Raw genomic sequence first — 21506 nt, 5'->3', positions numbered from 1 at the left:
CAGCACTTGAGTACACCAAGCCCAGAGCTGAAGATCGCAGCATGGTTGCTGAAGATCCCCAGGTAGTTTCGCATAGCTTATGGAGGATGTTGTTTCGAGTCCTCAGCTTTTGAGGTAAGTTAAGAAGGTGTTGTTTGAAGCATAGTGTACGATCCAGGATGACACCAAGATATTTTGGGTTCCAATTATGACGAAGAATTCTGCCTCTGAAACTTACTTCCAGTTTTACGTTTACCAACCGATTATTTAAATGGAAGCAATACACTTCTGTTTTACTCACACTGGGTTGGAGTCTCCAGATTTTGAAGTAATTATCTAATGCAGACAGGTCATCTCTTCTGTTGGCTTCATTTCCTCATGTTTTACGGCTAGAGCCAGGTCATCGGCATAGCAGTATTTTCTGGATGAAGTGTCAGGTAGATCAGATAGATATAGGTTGAACAGTAATGCTGAGAGAACTGATCCTTGAGGCAATCCGTTGTTCAGCTTCCTGTCCTTACTTATGTTTCTTCCAGTGATCACCTGGAACTTCCAATCGCTTAGCATACTTTTAATCAGTCGAACCATTGTTCTGCGGGGTATGATGCAGAGAAATTTGTTGAACTATAGCAATGGTATACAACCAGGGTACACAAATGTCTCCACCCCTCTCCACAGAGGGTAGCCCTACCATCAGGGATGGGCTGGGACGGGAGGGGTTGGTCAGAGTTAAAACTGATTAATATTTTGCTGTAGATTAAGTTGTTCCAGATGCAGTTAACACATAACTAATGAAGCTGATGTGCTGTTGGCTGTATAAAAAATGAGTGCAAAAGCTCCCTTATGTGTGTGTGAAGAAGTAGGGAACATTGCCAGATTTTAGTGACTGGTTGCGTTCTGTTTTACTGAAAAAGTGGGATGATTACCATTTGACTGTGTGTGCTTTCCGTGTGCTCCATGTCAGCCTTCTGGTGCTGCCAGCAGTGCAGCTGGGACGAGAATGTGGCCTGCTAGCGTGGGGCGCAGGTTCCAGCACTGTGCTGGTGGCTGGGCCACCTCCACATCCCAGCTTTTCCCTTGGCGGCAGCAGGAGACTGACAGCAATAGCACAATGAGCCCAGCCCCAAGGATGTTGCCCTGGATGGAAAAAAAGAGTGAAAACATATCTAAATGAAATCAGTCCAACCCAAAGACTGGAAGAAAACATTCATATAACAGACATAACTGTTGGAGACTTATGTCGGTCGGTTGTCTCACATTAAGTGAAATCAGTCAAACGCAGAAAGTGAGTGAAAAACATTGATGTAGCTGATGTGACTGGAGAGACTAGTTTTCATTCAATTGTTTCATTCAGCTGGGGGGGGGGGGGGGGGGACACCTGACTGAACAAAAAGAAAATAGTTGACTGGCCAATCAGTTGTTAAAACCAGTTAGTTGTCCCTTCACTATATATTATGAATTTGCCTAATGTTTAATCTCTTCTTTTCTTTGTAAATTTTCCATCAATTCGTCATTTAGCTGTAGATTTTGTCATTTTTCTCGTAACTGAAATTATGAAAAAATGTAAATTTTTCTCGTAACTGAAATTATGAAAAAAAATGTTAATTCACAATGATAGAAGAAAACAAGTCCATTAATGAGTGACACTAAAAGACAAAATATTCTGGGGACATAAAAGTCTCTTTAAGTAACACACCTTGTAAGTAAAATTCATTGTAAATATTATTAAACGTGAAAGTTTCTCACAAAGCAAGATGGTATGAGCATGATGCTGAATCTGGAGTGGGTGAACTGGTGCAACAAATGTGCATATAATCTTATATGTGGCCAGGAGCACAACAATGACCGTTACTATGATTGCATCTAAAACCCCGTGATTTTTATTGTGTATTTACTATTTCTGTTACTTTTACACTCAAGTTTGTACAGCTGTACTTAAATGTTATGCATTATTTAAACTTTTAAGTTCATACCATTGTGTAATTTTCTTCTGCTTTCCTAGAAGTCATAGTATGCTTTCAGTACACTTGTAAGAAATGAGGATATCAGGTCAGAATGGAATGCGAAAGTCAGACTATTTCTGGCTTAAGTTAAATCTCTTTGAATGTGAGTTGTCTGATGTTATTGTAATAATAATAATAATAATAATGTTAATGTGGTAAGTTGTATTTGATTATTATTCGCATAAGTGTCACAATCATTGACTGCATTGTGGTTTTACATTTGTCCTACAGAAAAAATAAATAATACATGCTGATCTGTTTTACAGATTTATCAGCATCAGATAGCTGCAGTGCAGAGCCTGGCGAAGCGCATGGGCTGGCAGTTCTTATCTAATAGCTCACATCTCGGACTTGGTGCTGTGGAGCCTCTAGGAAATGCTAGTAGCTGCATTCTCGCCTCCCCAATTGGAGACAGGTACTATTGTATTTATAAGCTTGTTCTCTGTCTGCAGTGCTCTCTTATCCTCATAAATACAACGTAGTGAAAACTGGTTGATGATCTTCACTAAAGCGAATGCTTTTCAGTCTTTGTACACTTTCTGGATGGAGCGAATCTGAAAGGAAGCTTTAAAATGGGTTCCCAGTAAGGGAAACTGTACCATGCAAATGTCTGCATCTGAACTATGTCCGTATTCTGAAAACCACTTTGAAATGTAAGGCAAAAGGTACTTGCCATTGTACAACATATTGGGGTTTCATCCCATTCCATTTGTGTGTGAAGTGAATGAAGGATGATTTCTTGAATGTCTCTGTAAATAAGCATCTACACAATGCCTTTTCTCTGTTCAACTTTGTGCGTGCACTCACATTTCTAACAGTGTAGCTACACATGTGCTTTTGTGCATGTAATTTCCCCCGTTAGATGGGAATCTCATGTGGTGTGTAGCAGATGACAGGCAACTGAGGACCATGTATATTTTGTTGTGTGCTCTAAGGTGATTTATGTGCAATAATGTGTGTTACTCCAGAGAAAGCATGTTGAAATTTATAGATGATTACAGATAAAGGTAACTGATATGGAACACCATTTCTGAAGATAATTTGAATAAAAATGTGAGATGTGTTGTCCTTAGTGTCAAGTATTTGATGAAAAGTCTCTGATCATTTTACTGAAAATAATAAAATAAGTCTCAAAGTAGGAAAACAGAGAAGCATGATCCAACAAATCTGTGAAAAGAGTATATGAAAACTGTGGATGAATATTCGTGCTGTGATGGCTTGATAGCACAACAGTTTGAGAACCTGACATTTCAAGAAAAGAAAAGATGAGGCACATATAGCTCCTCAATGAACTGCTAGTGATTGAAATGAAGCGCATTGCTGATGCAAAAAATACAAAATTGGAAACTTCAGCCTCCATACTAGTGGATTCTGGGATGGTCTGTGACATTCCCAAATTAGTCGAGTCCAAGGACATTAATCTATACATGGTGTCTCAAAGCTTCTGTGTCAGATTGAAGCAGTAGATTGTGGATCCGCAGCCGATTATATTGAGATAGGGTACAAATAGTTGAAAATGAGTATTTATTGTGTTATGGTTACACACAACATACACTGCATAACAATAATGTAGCGTATAGTAATTGTTCAGAATGATGATCGCCAGTCTCCATGCACATAGTCCAATGGCACATGCAGTTCTGCTGCACTCTTGCAAAGATCCCTGGTTTCTGTTGTACACTCGAACAGGTAGCAGGTGATAAACAGTGTACACCACTGACCAGTTTATGTTGTTCATGGATGAGCCGTCATTCACCTGTCATGGTATTTTCGATAGCCACAGCAGTCATATTGGTGGCTACCAGCAATGATTCTCTGTCAGTGTAGAAATGGGCATTGACCAAGATCACGTAATAGGACATTATTTGCAGCTTCCCCATTTGACCAGTCCACATTACCTGGTGTTCCTTTGAGATGTGCTGCCACAGTTCTTATAGTTTGTACCTCTTGTTGTCTGCTGTAGCATGTGGTTTCAACATGATGGTGCAGCAGTCCAGTTTGATATTGATGTTGATGAGCACCAGAACAATGCACATCCTTATTGTTGGTTTGAAAGGGGAGGTTTTGTCCCTTGGTCAGTGCGATCACTGGATCTGACACCTCTGGACTTTTTACGTGGGGTTACTTCAAGACATTGGTGTACGCCCTGAAGGAGCAGGTGAAGACCTGCTTGCTAGGATCCAAGCTGCCTGTTGCCTGGTACAACGTGCGCCAGGGATCTTTATCAGTGCGACAGAACTTAGCACGCCATTGACATGCATGCATTGAGACTGGTGATTGCCACTTTGGACAATTACTAAGAGCTACATTGTTGTTATGCAGTGTACGCTGTGTATGTGCACAACACAATAAATATGCATTTCTGACCATTGGTTCCCTATCTCAGTATAATTGGTGGACCCGCTATCAACAGTTTCAATTTGACCCGAAAGTTTTGAGATACCCTGTATATAATCTTTTATTATTAACGTTGTGTGAACAGCTTTTTTAGGCAATAAAATACAAATGCCACATTGACAGCTAATTAACCTTCATATACAGTAATGACTGAATCTCTGCCCATTACATATTTCTGAGTTTCAGGAATAGTCACAGAGACACTTTGTTTTGAAATACAAAATAAATAGCTCAGATAGGCATATAAGTTGCTAGATACTGTCTAATGAAATGTTATAGACAACCTTATCACTGCAGTTTCCCAAGTGTAAAATCTAAAAGCTCGCTGTGATGTCTTGAAATGTGCGAACAAAATATTGCTGTCACTCTGTATTTCTTGTTCTCTGTTAGATGCTTTTTCACCAAGTCACCTTTCTTTTTCTGTCAGCTTTTCATCACAATACATGCAGCACAAATTCCCTTGCAAAGAAGTTGCATAGCAGACTGCTTGTACAGTGTGGAAATGTGTAGACAGGAGAATAGGCATATATATGTATGTTCTATCCACAAATTTTTTGCATGTGCCTTTATTCCTGTGTATCTCTGATTGTGCTTGAGGAAAGAAGCATTGTGTGCATATATTTTAATTACTGTAGACTGAACCTGCGTTTAGAGAACCTGTGTTTGTGATAGGTCCCGGGCTATAGTATACCCCTAGAGTCCTCACTTAATGTTGGTTCTTGAATCTTTCGAAGTAGACTTTCATGGGATAGTTGACATCTATTTTCAAGCATTTGCTAGTTCATGTTTTTCAGGATTTCTGTGATGCTCTTCTGTGGCTCAAACCAACCTCTGACTGTTCGTGCTGTCCTTCATTGTATGTATTCAGTATTCCCTGTCCTATTTAGAATGGATCTCACACACTTGAGCAATATTCTAAGATGGGTCACATAAGTCTTTTCTGAGTGACTGCATTTTCCCATTATCCTGTCAATGAACCAAAATCTTCCAACTGCTTTACTTACTACTGAGATTATGTGATAGTTTCATTTCATGTGGGCACAAAATTTTTCACCACCAGGCATTTGTTTGAGTTGACTGATTCTAATTGTAACTCATTGATATTGTAGTCAAAGGATAATATTTTTTCTATTTATGAGTTGCAATTTTACATTTCCAGGCATCTAAAGCAAGTTGCCAGTCTTTTCACCACTTTGAAATCTTATCAACATCACATTTTCTCAGATAGTGCTTCTTTATAGGTTCTGCATCATCAGCACAGAGTTTGAGGTTACTGTTAATGTTATCTCTGAGGTTGTTAGTATATAATATAGATAGTAAGGGTCCTAAGCACTTCCCTGGGGTACACTTGAAGTTACCTATTCATCTGTTTGTGACTCTCCATCAAGATAACATGCTGTGTGCACCATACCAAGCAATCCTTGATCCAACCAAAAAAAAAAAAAAAATAAATAAATAAATTTATTGTGCCACTTGACATGTGGCTGTAATGTGGTACAGAGTCAAACACTTTTGCACCTACCTGATTATCATGAATCATGGCTCTTAAGATGTGAGGAAATTGAGAGATGGGTTTCATATGACTGTTTTCAGAATGCATGCTGGTTTTTGTGGAGGAGATCATTCTGTTTGAGAAACCTCATTTATGTTTGAGCTCAGAATGTGGCCTGAGAGCCTATAACAGATGGATGTCAGTGGTATTGGATAGTAGTTTAGTTGATCACTTCTGTTATCATTCTTGTTGATGGTGTGCCCTGTGCTTCTGTCGAACTATTAAGCCACAGGTTTCTTTTCTCCCCCCCCCCCCCTCCCCCCCTCCCTCCAAGTGATCAGCAGTATATAAACTGAGGTAACAAAAGTCAAGGGATACCTCCTAATATCATGTTGGATCTCATTTTCTGCATTGTAGTGCAGAATCTCAATGTGGCATGGACTCAACAAGTCATTGGAACTCCCCTGCCGAAATGTTTAGCCATGCTGCCTCTATAGCTGTCCATAATTGCGAAGTGTTGCCAGTGTAGGATTTTGTGTACAAACTGACATCTTGATTATATCCCATAAATGTTTTATGGGATTCATGTTGGCCAATACAGGTGGCAAAATAATTTGCTTGAATTGTCCAGAATGTTCCTCAAACTAATCATGAACAATTGTGGCCTGATGACATGGAGTGATGTCATCCATAAAAACTCCTTTGTTGTTTGGGAACATGAAGTCCATGAATGGCAGAAAATGGCCTCCAAGTAGCTGAACTTAACCATTTCCAGTCAATGATCAGTTCAGTTGGACCAGAGGACCCAGTCCATTCCATGTAAACACAGCCCAAACCATTATGGAGCCAACATCAGCTTACACAGTGCTTCGTTGACAACTTGGGCCCTGGCTTCGTGTTGTCTGCACTACATTTGAATCCTATATTCAGCTCTTACCAGCTGAAATCCGGACTCATCTGACCAGGCATTGGTTTTCTAGTCATCTAAGATCCAACCGATATGATGGCGAACCCAGGAGAGGCACTGCAGGCAATGTCATGCTGTTAGTTAAGGCACTTGTATTGGTTGTCTGCTGTTATAGCCCATTAATGCCAAATCTCAGTGCAGTGTCCCAACGGATATGTTTGTCATAAGCTCTACATTAATGTTTGCGATTATTTCACACAGTGTTGCTTGTCTGTTACCACTGGCAACTCTATGCAAACGCCACTGCTGCTAGGATGCTGTCGATCTTGGAATACTGAATTCCCTAAATATTTCGAAAATGGAATGTCCCATGTGTCTAGCTCTGACTATTATTCTGCATTCATAGTGTGAAGCCATAGTCACTTTTGAAACCATTTCACATGAGTCACCTGTGTACGAATGGCCCCCACTTTATACTTTGTGTATCCTATATTGCCACCATCTGTGTAAGTGCATATCACTATCCCATGACTTTTTTCACCTCAGTGTAATGTAGTTAAACAGAGACTAACCAAGCTGTAAGTTCTGTACAAAATCTGACTAGGATTCTATAGGTCCTTGTTGTTCAGTTTCAGCGGTTCAACTGCTTCTCAGTTCCACTGACATCAAACTATATTATTAGTAATCTTTACTGTGGAATCCTGCCTGCTTGTCTCTTATGGGATGCCTAGGAATCTGTTTTCTCTGATAACTTGACGACATACAAGCATATCATATTAATGTAGTTTATCACAGTAATTGAATTGACAATACTTAACTTTGATTTACAATGTCGTGTCACAAGCAATTGGTAACATGCAAACAATCAGTGTCTTTCACTATATACACTGTCGTTGCAAATAATCACGCAAGTTCATATGGATCACAAGTCACGGCTCTTCTAATGCTCTCTTCTAGTCTGGGTCCACTAGTGTTCGGCTGAGGCTGGCAGGGCCGGCCGGGGTGGCCGAGCAGCTCTAGGCACTACAGTCCGGAACCTCGCGACCGCTATGGTCACAGGTTCGAATCCTGCCTCGGGCATGGATGTGTGTGATGTCCTTAGGTTAGTTAGGTTTAATTAGTTGTGAGTTCTAGGGGACTGATGACCTCAGAAGTTAAGTCCCGTAGTGCTCAGAGCCATTTGAACCAGTTTGAGGCTGGCAGGAACGACGCTTATATTTTCTTCGGATAGAGACCACTCCTGTTGTGGTGCAGTCTTTGTCAGTGTACTGGTGGCTGACATCGTCTCACAGCTTTCTCTGTGGCTATGTTCTTGATCTTCGTGTCGGCGCTTTTCGTTAATGCCGGAACATTTACAGTGCAGTGAGAACTAAACTGAGGCAACACTTCTGAATCAGGGAAGCAATAACACTTCCACCCCATTACAAATTTTGTGTAGTGCCTTATGTGGTTTTGTCTTTTTTAATAAGAGTTAGTGTGGTACTGAGTCAGACGCTGTTTAAAAGTCAAGGATTATTGTATTTACCTAGTTACCATCATCAAACCATAGACAGTCCAGGATGGAATGACAAGAATGTGGAAGGGATAGATTGCTGCTCTCCATGAAGAAGAGGTATTGAGTTGGAGGCAAGTGCAATGAAAAAGGCCACCAAAATATTAAATCTCTCGCACAAAGTCCTCCTTCTGCAGTAGAAAACACCCACAAATTCACAAAATCACAACACACATGTACACGACCACTGTATCAGGGTGCTAGATTTATGAGACAGTGGCACTGTGTATGAGAGTCACTGGCCACCAACACTAAGCTACAAGCAACTGCATGTGGTGGGAGAAGTGATCTGGATGGTGGGGGCAAGCAGGAGGCGGGTGTGGGAAGGGGGAGGGGGAGGGATAGCAGGTTAGAGGTGCTACTTGTGGGAGCATACGGGGACATGGTGTAGACATGGAGACTGGGTAGGGCAGCTAGGTGCAGTAGAGAAGTTAGGTGTTGATGGGGGAGGTGGGGGTGGGGTTAGAGAAGTAAAAAGACTGTGGGTGCTTTGGTGGAATAGAGGGAGGGCTGTGGTGCGTAGTGCTGGAGTGGGAACAGAGAAAGGGATAGGTCGATGAAGGATAGTGACTAACTAAGGTTGAGGCCAAGGGGGAAATGGAAACATAGGTTATATTGCAGGGAGAGTTCCCACCTGTGTACTTCAGGAAAGAACCAGGTGTGAAGCAGTCATTGAAGTGAAGAACATAGTGTTGGGCAGCATGCTCAGCAGCCAGACGATTTAGCTGTCTCTTGACCACAGTTGGTGTCCATTCATGCAGTCAGACAGCTTGCAGGTGACCCCATTCCAGGAAACTAATTAGATTAATACTAGTTCCATGGATCATGAATACGATATTTCCTAATGATGTGGAACAAGTCAAATTTTCCAATACATGACATAATTAAGTTAATTTAACAGCATAATTAAGTTAATATAACAACTTTTTTATTTTTTAATTTTTTTCTTTTTTTTATTATAATTTTTTGTTTGTTTTTTCTTTCTTTTTTTCTTAATTTATATCTAAAAATTCCTCTATGGAGTAGAAGGAGTCGTCATTCAGAAATTCTTTTAATTTCTTCTTAAATACTTGTTGGTTATCTGTCAGACTTTTGATACTATTTGGTAAGCGACCAAAGACTTTAGTGGCAGTATAATTCACCCCTTTCTGTGCCAAAGTTAGATTTAATCTTAAATAGTGAAGATCATCCTTTCTCCTAGTATTGTAGTTATGCACACTGCTATTACTTTTGAATTGGGTTTGGTTGTTAATAACAAATTTCATAAGAGAGTATATATACTGAGAAGCTCCTGTGAATATACCTAGATCCTTAAATAAATGTCTGCAGGATGATCTTGGGTGCACTCCAGCTATTATTCTGATTACATGCTTTTGTGCAATAAATACTTTATTCCTCAGTGATGAATTACCCCAAAATATGATGCCATATGCAAGCAATGAGTGAAAATAGGCGTAGTAAGCTAATTTACTGAGATGTTTATCACCAAAATTTGCAATGACCCTTATTGCATAAGTAGCTGAACTCAAATGTTTCAGCAGATCATCAATGTGTTTCTTCCAATTTAATTTCTCATCAATGGACACATCTAAAAATTTTGAATATTCTACCTTAGCTATATGCTTCTGATTAAGGTCTATATTTATTAATTTACTGTATGGAACTGTATGTACTGTGTCTTATCAAAATTCAGTGAGAGTCCATTTACAAGGAGCCACTTATTAATTTTCTGAAAGACATTATTGACAATTTCATCAGTTAATTCTTGTTTGTCAGGTGTGATTACTGTTACATCAGCAGAGAGAACTAACTTTGCCTCTTCATGAATATAGAATGACAAGTAATTAATATACAGGGTGATTCAAAAAGAATACCACAACTTTAAAAATGTGTATTTAATGAAAGAAACATAATATAACCTTGTGTTATACATCATTACAAAGAGTATTTAAAAAGGTTTTTTTCACTCAAAAACAAGTTCAGAGATGTTCAATATGGCCCCCTCCAGACACTCGAGCAATATCAACCCGATACTCCAACTCGTTCCACACTCTCTGTAGCATATCAGGCGTAACAGTTTGGATAGCTGCTGTTATTTCTCGTTTCAAGTCATCAATGGTGGCTGGGAGAGGTGGCTGAAACATCATATCCTTAACATACCCCCATAAGAAAAAATCACAGGGGGTAAGATCAGGGCTTCTTGGAGGCCAGTGATGAAGTGCTCTGTCACGGGCTGCCTGGCGGCCGATCCATCGCCTCGGGTAGTTGACGTTCAGGTAGTTACGGACAGATAAGTGCCAATGTGGTGGTGCTCCATCCTGCTGAAATATGAATTGTTGTGCTTCTTGTTCGAGCTGAGGGAACAGCCAATTCTCTAACATCTCCAGATACTGTAGTCCAGTTACAGTAGCACCTTCGAAGAAAAAGGGACCAAAAACTTTATTGGCTGAAATGGCACAGAAAACGTTCACCTTAGGCGAGTCACGTTCATACTGAGTTGTTTCCCGCGGATTCTCAGTGCCCCATATACAGACATTGTGACGGTTGACTTTCCCGTTTGTGGAAAGTTGCTTCATCACTAAACACAATCTTTGAAACAAAAGATTCATCTGTTTCCATTTGAGCAAGGATAAAATCACAGAAATCGATTCTTTTAATCTTATCAGCTGCAGACAGTGCTTGAACCAATTTCAGATGATAAGGTTTCATAACTAACCTTTTTCGTAGGACTCTCCATACAGTTGATTGTGGAATTTGCAGCTCTCTGCTAGCTCTGCGAGTCGATTTTCCTGGGCTGCGAACAAATGCTTGCTGGATGCGTGCTACATTTTCATCACTCGTTCTCGGCCGTCCAGAACTTTTCCCTTTGCACAAACACCCATTCTCTGTAAACTGTTTATACCAACGTTTAATACACCACCTATCAGGAGGTTTAACACCATACTTCGTTCGAAATGCACGCTGAACAACTGTCGTCGATTCACTTCTGCCGTACTCAATAACACAAAAAGCTTTCTGTTGAGCGGTCGCCATCTTAGCATCAACTGACGCTGACGCCTACTCAACAGCGCCTCAAGCGAACAAATGTACAACTAAATGAAACTTTATAGCTCCCTTAATTCGCCGACAGATAGTGCTTAGCTCCGCCTTTTGTCGTTGCAGAGTTTTAAATTCCTAAAGTGGTATTCTTTTTGAATCACCCTGTATATTAAGAACAACAAAGGACCCAAGACTGACCCTAGTGGAACCCCATTTTTGGTAGTTCCCCAGTTTGAGGAATGTGCTGATCTTTGCATATTATGAGAACTGCTTATTTCAACTTTCTGCACTCTTCCAGTTAGGTACGAATTAAACCATTTTTGCACTGTCCCACTCATGCCACAATACTTGAGCTTGTCTAGCAGAATTTCGTGATTTACACAATCAAAAGCCTTTGAGAGATCACAAAAAATCCCAACGGGTAGTGTTCGGTTATTCAGATCATTCAAAATTTGATTGGTGAAAGCATATATGGCATTTTCTGTTGAAAAACCTGTCTGGAAACCAAACTGACATTTTGTTAGTACTTCATTTTTACAGATATGTGAAGCTACTCTTGAATACATTACTTTCTCATAAATTTTGGATAAAGCTGTTAGAAGGGAGATTGGACGGTAATTGTTGACATCAGATCTATCCCCTTTTTTATGCAAAGGTATAACAATAGCATATTTCAGTCTATCAGGGAAAATGCCCTGTTCCAGAGAGCTATTACACAGGTGGCTGAGAATGTTACTTATCTGTTGAGAACAAGCTTTTAGTATTTCGCTGGAAATGCCATCAATTCCATGTGAGTTTTTGCTTTTAAGCAAGTTTATTATTTTCCTAATTTCAGAGGGAGAAGTGGGTGAGATTTCAATTGTATCAAATTGCATAGGTATGGCCTCTTCAATTAACTGCCTAGCATCTTCTAATGAACACCTGGATCCTACTATATCCACAACATTTAGAAAATGATTATTAAAAATATTTTCAACTTCTGACTTTTTGTTCGTAAAGTTTTCATTCAATTTGGTGGTAATACTGTCTTCCTCTGCTCTTGGTTGACCTGTTTCTCTTTTGATAATATTCCAAATTGTTTTAATTTTATTATCAGAGTTGCTGATTTCAGACATGATACACATACTTCTGGATTTTTTAATAACTTTTCTTAATGTAGCACAGTAGTTTTTATAATGTTTGATACTTTCTGGGTCACTACTCTTTCTTGCTGTCAGATACATTTCCCTTTTCCGGTTACAAGATATTTTTATACCCTTAGTAAGCCATTTAGCCAGTTAGCCCTTAGTAGCCAGTTAGGCATTTAGCATTGGAGGGCACCGTGGAGGGTAAAAATCGTAGAGGGAGACCAAAAGATGAATACACTAAGCAGATTCAGAAGGATGTAGGTTGCAGTAGGTACTGGGAGATGAAGAAGCTTGCACAGGATAGAGTAGCATGGAGAGCTGCATCAAACCAGTCTCAGGACTGAAGACCACAACAGCAACAACAGTAAGCCATGGTTTGTTACAAGGTTTCTTATGAGTATATTTAACTATTTTCTTGGGGAAGCAGTTTTCAAATGCATTTACAAAAGTGTCATGAAATAAATTATATTTTAAATTGGCATCAGGTTCACGGTACACCTCATCCCAGTCTAACTGCTGTAGGCTTTCCCTGAAATTTGCAATTGTTAATTCGTTGACTGAACATACTACTTTGGAGGACTGTTTAGTACTGCTGAATGGAGCTATGTCATATATTGTAACTAGCTGTGCACCATGATCAGAAAGACCATTCTCAACAGGCTGAGCATTTATCTGGTTAAACTTATCTTGGTCTATAAAGAAGTATCTATCAGTGAGCTGCTATCCTTTACCACCCGAGTAGGAAAATCAATAACAGGTGTCAAATTGAAAGAACCGAGTAATACTTCAAGGTCATTTTTCCTATTACCCTCTTTCAGAGAATCTACATTGAAGTCCCCGCAAATAATAATTTGCTTCCCCCGTCTGACAGATAACACAAGGTGTCCAAATTTTTCAGAAATAGATGAAAATTTCTCGATGGGGACCTATATACAGTTACAATTATAAATGTGCCTTTATTTAATTTAAGCTCACAGACACATGCTTCTATATGTTTCTCTACACAAAACTTTTTTGTTTCTATACTTTTTGCACAATGGTAACTTTTGACATATATGGCTACTCCTCCTTTCTCCATATTTTCTCTAATTACATGTGCAGAGAGCTTATATCCACTTACATTTACCTTATCCATATCAGTAAAAATGTGATGCTCAGACAGGCATAGTATATCTATTTCATCCTCAGCTTCTAAATCTTCTAAACAAACCAGAAGCTCATCTATTTTATTTTTTAAACTCCCAATATTTTGATGAAATATACTTACATTATTTTTAATTATACTTTTATGAGAACCTTTCCTTATTCTAACATTTGCAGTACTCCCCTGTCTGAGTTTCTCATTGTCCTTAGGGCTAGTTCCTATACCAGTGGTCACATTGTGTTCAGAGAGGCAGATTATGTCAACTGGGTTGGGTGACTTTAATTCATCAATACAATTACCTAGGACTGAGATACAACTTGGAGATAAAATTTCTGGTGATTGGTGAAAATTTATAATTGACAGCTGTGATTGGTGATCCAATGTGCTAGAATTGTGCTGTTTAATTTCTTTCCTGAAATGGGATCTCCACCCTCTACATAAATCCTTAGGCCTATCCCGGAACCTCACCCCTGAGTGAGTCTATCTATCTCCTTACCCCTCCCACTCCTCGCACTTCTCCAATGTCTCTCCACAGTTCCCATCCCTTTACCACAAGGGGCGCTGCTCATTACTATTGATGCTGGCTCCATTTACACTATCATCCCTAATGCCCATGGACTTGCCACTATTGAACACTACTTTTCCCAACACCCAAAGGATTCCAAACCTACAACCTCCTTTCTGGTCACCATAACCAACTACTTCCTCACCTACAATTAGTTTGCCTTTGAAGGCATCACCTATACACAAATGCATGGTGTGGCAATAGGCACTCGCATGGCACCACCCTATGCCACCATATTCATGGGCCATCTAGAGGAATCCTTCCTGACCACACAGAATCCTGAACCTCTCACTTGTTTCCCGAACCTGGTTGCCCACCAAACCTATGCAATATTCTCGTCCATCCCTCCTCCACCCGTGCTGCCAACCTGTTGCTCAAGGCTCATATCCCTGTAATAGACCTAGATGCAAGACATGTCCCATACATCCTCCCACCATCTCGTGCTGCATTGTGTGTGGGCATGACAACCAACAAGCTGTCTGTCCACATGAATGGCCACTGAGAAACTGTGGCCGAGAGACAGCTGGACCATTAATCTGCTGAGCCCAACACAACATTCTTCACTTCAGTGACTGCTTCATAACCTGCGCCATCTGGCTCCTTCCTACCAACACCAGCTTTTTTTCTGATGTGCTCTCTCCCTGTAATATATCCTATGTTCTCTTAGCCCCCCCCCCCCCCCCCCCCCCTCCAACCCCACAGGCTTCAGTCTTTGTTAGGACTGTCTTTCACCCACTTTTCCCTTTCCTCGCTCCCGCTCCAGTACTACACAGCTTTCTATTCCAGCAACACACGCATGGTATTTTTACCTGTCACACTCCCCCCCCCCCCTCCCCCCCACCACCACCATGCTCCAGCCTCTTGTTTAGCCCTACCACCCAGATTGCTTCTTTTATCATGCGCAGTTGCTCGCAGGAGACAGTGGTCATATGTGTGAGAGTTGTGCTTGTGCTTGTGTGTGTGTGTGTGTTGCTTGTGCTTGTGCTTGTGTGTGTGTGTGTGTGTGTGTGTGTGTGTGTGTGTGTGTGTGTGTGTGTGGTGTTTAGAAGAAGACCTTTTGCCTGAAAACTTATTTGTTTAGCAGGGTTTTTGTTGTGCCTGTCTGTGACTTAGCATCTCCACTATATGGTGAGCTGCGATCTGTCCTTTTCTTAATATAGTCATTATTCCATCCTAGACTTTCCAAAATACTGTGCTGCATATGTTAGCCCAGTACGTAGCCGTATTTGTAATTTTTCGTACAGGAGTGATCAGTTTCCAGAACAATTAAAGTACTCAGTAATGAAGCTGCTTTATAAAAAAGGAAAAAGGGTTAACATAGACCATTTTAGACGTATTTCTATGCTAAAGTTATTGGAAAGGATATATAATTAATGTTTTCAGTTCACATAGCTTGCTGCCAAATGTACAATTTGGTTTTAGAAGTGATTTAACAATAGAAAACACTATATCTTCTTTCCTGTGAGGCACTGACCAGATTAAACAAAAAGTTGTGGGCACTATGTGTCTTCTTTGCTTTACCTAAAGCGTTTGATTGTGTTGATCACAAGATATAAGTGCAGAAGTGAAGTAGCTGACACTAGCTTGGTAGTGAAGCAAGGGGCAGAATAGGCAATGTATCCAGTAGACAGTTTCCAAGGGAAACTTCGCAGATTGAAAAAATAAACTGATGCTAAGTCGCAATAATACTCAGTTTTTTCAGTTTCCAACATACAATTCTCAGCTAAAACTGACATTTTGATTACACAAAACGGCCATTTGATTACACAGGCAAATGAAATTTTTTTTTTTAAAGCTTTTTTTTTGCTTTGATAGCTGGTCTTTATAGATTTTTATGAACTGAATCTAAATCTAGCCTTAGTTTTTCTGTATCACCCATAGTTTTCAAACAATATCCATTTTATTATATAGTATAAAAATCCTATGCTATATGGTAAACGGGGAAATTAATGAAATGCTTTGTTAGAACGTAAGCACAGTTTGTATTTACAGTAAGCTACTTAAAACAATTATACGTGTTAATAGAGGCCCCTCCCCCCTCCAAGAACCATGGACCTTGCCGTTGGTGGGGAGGCTTGCGTGCCTCAGTGATACAGATAGCCGTACCGTAGGTGCAACCACAACGGAGAGGTATCTGTTGAGAGACCAGACAAACGTGTGGTTCCTGAAGAGGGGCAGCAGCCTTTTCAGTAGTTGCAGGGGCAACAGTCTGGATGATTGACTGATCTGGCCTTGTAACACTAACCAAAACAGCGTTTCTGTGATGGTACTGTAAACGGCTGATAGCAAGGGGAAACTACAGCCGTAATTTTTCCCGAGGGCATGCAGCTTTACTGTATGGTTAAATGATGGTGGCGTCCTCTTGGGTAAAATATTCCGGAGGTAAAATAGTCCCCCATTCGGATCTCCGGGTGGGGACTACTCAGGAGGAAACGTAGTAGGTGAATATGGATTGGGGGGAAGAAATGAAAGAGGAAGCCTTCTGGTAGAATTTTTCACAGAGCATAACTTAATCATAGCTAACACTTGGTGCAAGAATCATAAAAGAAGGTTGTATACATGGAAGAAGCCTGGAGATACTGACGGGTTTCACATAGATTATATAATGGTAAGACAGGGATTTAGGAACCAGGTTTTAAATTGTAAGACATTTCCAGGGACAGATGTGGACTCTGACCACAATCTATTGGTTACGAACTGTAGATTAAAACTGAAGAAACTGAAAAAAGGTGGGAATTTAAGGAGATGGGACCTGGATTAACTGAAAGAACCAGAGGTTGTACAGAGTTTCAGGGAGAGCATAAGGGAACAATCGACAGGAATGGGGGAAACAAATTCAGTAGAAGAGGAATGGATAGCTTTGAGAGAAGAAGTAGTGAAGGCAGCAGAGAATCAAGTAGGTAAAAAGACGAGGGCTAGTAAAAATCCTTGGGCAACACAAGAAATATTGAATTTAATTGATGAAAGGAGAAAATATAAAAATGCAGTAAATGAAGCAGGCAAAAGGAGTACATAGAGAACAAATGTAAATATGTAGAGGCTTATCTCACTAGGGGTAAGATAAATACTGCCTACAGGAAAATTAAAGAGACCTTTGGAGAAAAGAGAACCACTTGTATGAATATCAAGAGCTCAGATGGAAACCCAGTTCTAAGCAAAGAAGGGAAAGCAGAAAGGTGGAAGGAGTATGTAGAGGGTCTATACAAGGGCAATGGGCTTGAGGACAATATTATGGAAATGGAAGAGGATGTAGATTAAGATGAAATGAGAGATAGGACACTGCGTGAAGAGTTTGACAGAGCACTGAAAGACCTGAGTCGAAACAAGGCCCCGGGTATAGACAACATTCCATTAGAACTACTGACGGCCTTGGGAGAGCCAGTCCTGACAAAACTCTACCATCTGGTGAGCAAGATGTATGAGACAGGCGAAATACCCTCAGACTTCAAGAAGAATATAATAATTCCAATCCCCAAGAAAGCAGGTGTTGACAGATGCGATGAGTCACTTGCTGAACTTCTTGGTGAAGTGACCAACAGTAGTCCCCCATCATGTTGGTGTTCCAGCGGCCTTGGTTTTTCCATCACTTTAATGTCCTGGTCAAAACGCTCTCCTTGCTCCTCACTAACATCTCCCATATTGTCCGGGAAGTAATCCAGGTGACTGTTCAAAAAGTTAAATATCCTAAAGTTTTAAACTTCTTTAACATTGTGGCTGTAATAGAAACATATTCTGGGTCTTTTTCATGTCCTAAAAACTTTGTAACAACTTTCTTGAGTGATACCCATGCTTCTTTCTCATTTAAGGTTATTGTGGATTCAAAGTTAACATCAAACATCAATTTTCTAATGTCAGATCCGACAAAGACGCCTTCTTTTAGTTTAGCTTCTGAAAGGTGTGGTAACTTTTGACAGAGATACTTGAAACATGGCCCATCTTTAGGCAAAGCCTTTACAATCTGTTTCATTAGGCCTAATTTTATATGTAGAGGTGGTAGGAGTACGTTTTTTGGATCTACAAGGTTTTTGCATAGAATGTTATTTTTACCAGGTTTTACAGACTCCCTCACAGGCTGGGTCTTTCTGCATCAATGTTGATCCCTAGCCCTGCTGTCCCATTCACGCAACAAACATGGAAATTTGGTAAAGCCACCTTGCTGACCAAGGAGCATGCGTGTTACTCTTAGATCGCCACATATCATCCAACTGTGAGCAGAATAGCCTATTTTATTTAGCACTATTTCTAGGTTTTCATAGCATTCTTTTGTATGTACAGAATGTCCAACAGGCATAAATGTATACATGTTACCCTAGTGTAATAAAACAGCCCTTAAAGTAGTTTTGGGTGAATCAATAAACAGCCTCCAGTCTTCCTTTTTGTATTCAATACCAAACTCATTCATCAGACCGGGAGCAGTACACTAAATCACCTTCTTGTTGCTCTCTTTCTGCCAATTAAGTTCTTTTCTTTTAATCTAGAGCCAAGCAATTCAGCTTTTTCTTTCGTTAAGCTTAGATCCCTAACCAAATCGTTAAGCTCGGTCTGAGTAAACAATTTGGGCTCTAGACTTTCTGTATTACAATGGAAATCATCATCATCTGGTTCATGTAAATCAGATTGAACATCAGAAAATACTTCTGTTGGAATAGAATTTAAGTCATCTGGTTGTTCAGGAACCGGCAAATCTACACCATGCCCTACTGGTCGGATGGCAGATGGAAGGTTAGGGTAGCTTACTACCTTCTTGTTTTTCGAATTATGACCAGTAATACCAACACTGCAAAAGTAGCAATCATCGGAAAGATTTCTTGGCTCCCTCCATATCATAGGAACAGCAAATCTAAAGGCTTTTTTCTCCTTTTTGGACCATTTTCTCAGATCTTCAACACACACATAACATACCTTATGCGGTGCCCAAGATTTAACGTGATAACCAAGTTTAGATCCAAAGTATGATAGATGAACCTTTTTCACAAAGTCTGTAATGTTTCTTTGGTGTTTTTTGATCATAAATTCACCACAAATATAACAAAAACTGTCAGCAGAGTTTTTACTATCACAATTAGACATTGTACTGAGCACATGTACAGGAAAGGGGAAAGTGAGGTTAGGTTGACAGTAAACAAAACACCACCTGTTAACACGCAAATAGAATTGACCTTTTTTTGCCAGCAAATGGTTTTCAGCAGTGCTATCAACATCATCTACATTCATTACACCTCCTTTTTAAATTATTTTAACTACATAAAAGGTGTTAAATTCTTTAAAAAATTGCTTAATTTAATTGTAAAATGTGAAGAAATGGTGGGTGATACAGTTTTTTAAGTGTCATATTTGGATTTCCTACCCTAAAAAACATAAGAATAAGGTATTTTCAGCAAAAAAGTTTTTCCATCGCTGGCCTGTGTTGTAGAATCTGAACAATTCAGATTCCTAGATAGTTAGCAGTCTTAGAAAGTCTGTGTTCAGGATCATGTTTGAAACTTAACACTGCTATGTTTACCATTAGAACAGTGTCTAAAATAAGGGATGTTTCAGCACGAAAATTAGTGTACCGTGTCTATTTTCATTTGCTTGTGACATATGTTTTTATATTTAGGGGTAACTGTTCCCATTTGCAAAGGGTATTTTTGGCTCAGAAACAGGCAGTTCGACCAATATAAGCTGTGAATTCACGAACCTCTTGTCGACCTCTGTTAAGCAGTCTAGAAATTCTGGCATTGGCATCTCAACATATACTTTCTCAATTCTGGCACTGGCATCTCAACATATATTTAATGTCATTTGTTGCTAACAATATGAACTTATTCCCAAGAATTAGCAGAATGGTCAGGTCCTGCAGAAAGTGTCATCTTTTCTGTCTCTATGCTGTTCATTTTTGGAACACAACCTACGACCAGCTTAGAAACAGAAGTGATGACACTTTCTGCAGGACCTGAGCATCATTTTGCAGGACAGTGCTCAAGCACGTACAGTGCAAGCTGTTACTGATTTGTTTGACTGATGGGGCTGTTAAGTGCTACACCATCTACTGCACTCCCCTGACTTAAGCCCTCATGAGTTCAACTCAATTTCTAACCTGAAGGAAACAATTCACGGCATTCACTTCAGAACTGCTACAAATTCGTCAGGCGATAGACCGCGCCACTTGAACTGTCAACACAGCTGGCATTGCTAAGAGTATTATACAACTTCCACATTGCTGGCAATGGGTTATACACAATGCTGGTGACTACTCTGAAGGTCAGTAAAACTTTGAAACATGTATCTATTTTATACGAGCTGTAAATAAATAGTTGCTACTATTAAAGTTCCAACCCTCGTATATACATATGAGGTGTGATAAAAACAGTAATGTGAAATGTTTAATTTTGTGGTGTTTATCGTGAAGAATGTTTGCATTTTCAAAACAGAGAGAGTCAAGAAGATGTTGAAGATGATGACCATTCTATATGTCCTAGCATATCAATTACAGATGACAATGTGGAAGAAGTAAAGAAAACGATTGTGGAAAATTGCTGAATCACCATCAGAAAAGTTGCTCTGATGTTGGCATACCCTTTGGAATGTGCCAACCAATTTTTTCGAATGTTTTGGCATGAAATATGTAGCAGCAAAGTTTGTTCCAAAATTGTTGAGTTTTGACCAAAAACGATATTGCATAGACATTGTTCAGGAATCGCTGAATGGAGTTAACAATGATCCAGAACTCCTGAAGAAGGTTTACGGGTGACAAAACTGTATGACATCAAAACCAAGGCCTAATTGTCCCAATGAAAACTGCCTGTAGAACCAAGACCAAACAAATATTTGACAAGTTCGATCACATGTGAAGGTTCTTCTCACTGTTTTCTTCGATTACAATAGGATAATGCACTTGAGTTCCTGCTGTATGGCTGCACAGTTGATAAGGAATATTACCTTGAGGTTATGCATCATTTGTGTGCAGCAATCTCAAGAAAATGTCTGGGATTGTGGCAAAACCACTTGTGGAAATTGCATCACAACAATGCTCCTGCTCACACCTCAAAGCTGTTATATTTGACTGTGGCACCAGGTTCACTGGATAGGGCCCTCTGTGGCTTCTTGCTATTCCCAAGGCTGAATAGAACCATGAAAGGAAATCATTTTGCCACTATTGATGAGAGAAAAACAGAACTCCTGGAGGGGCTGAACACGGAAAATGAGTTACAGATGTGCTTCCAAGAGTGGAAAAACCACTGGCATAAGTGTATTATATCTGAGGATGATTGCTTTGAATGGGTCAGAATTGATGTTGATGAATAAATAAAAATTCTTTA

The 21506-nt window shown here is 39.8% G+C and overlaps 1 protein-coding gene across 1 annotated transcript in view; it reads left to right on the top strand.

Moving 5' to 3' along the window:
* LOC126416475 (mediator of RNA polymerase II transcription subunit 17) overlaps window positions 1-21506 on the top strand; it is a 113554-nt gene that overhangs the window by 47705 nt on the left and 44343 nt on the right. Inside the window, exon 9 of the mRNA XM_050084210.1 lies at window positions 2249-2397. Within this exon, the coding sequence (XP_049940167.1) occupies window positions 2249-2397 (149 nt within the window). The remainder of the gene's footprint in view (window positions 1-2248; window positions 2398-21506) is intronic.

Source organism: Schistocerca serialis, chromosome 8, assembly GCF_023864345.2.
Source record: "Schistocerca serialis cubense isolate TAMUIC-IGC-003099 chromosome 8, iqSchSeri2.2, whole genome shotgun sequence".
NCBI lineage: Eukaryota > Metazoa > Arthropoda > Insecta > Orthoptera > Acrididae > Schistocerca > Schistocerca serialis.
Note: the sequence above shows the minus strand (reverse complement) of the source record. Positions and strands in the feature narration are given on the sequence as shown.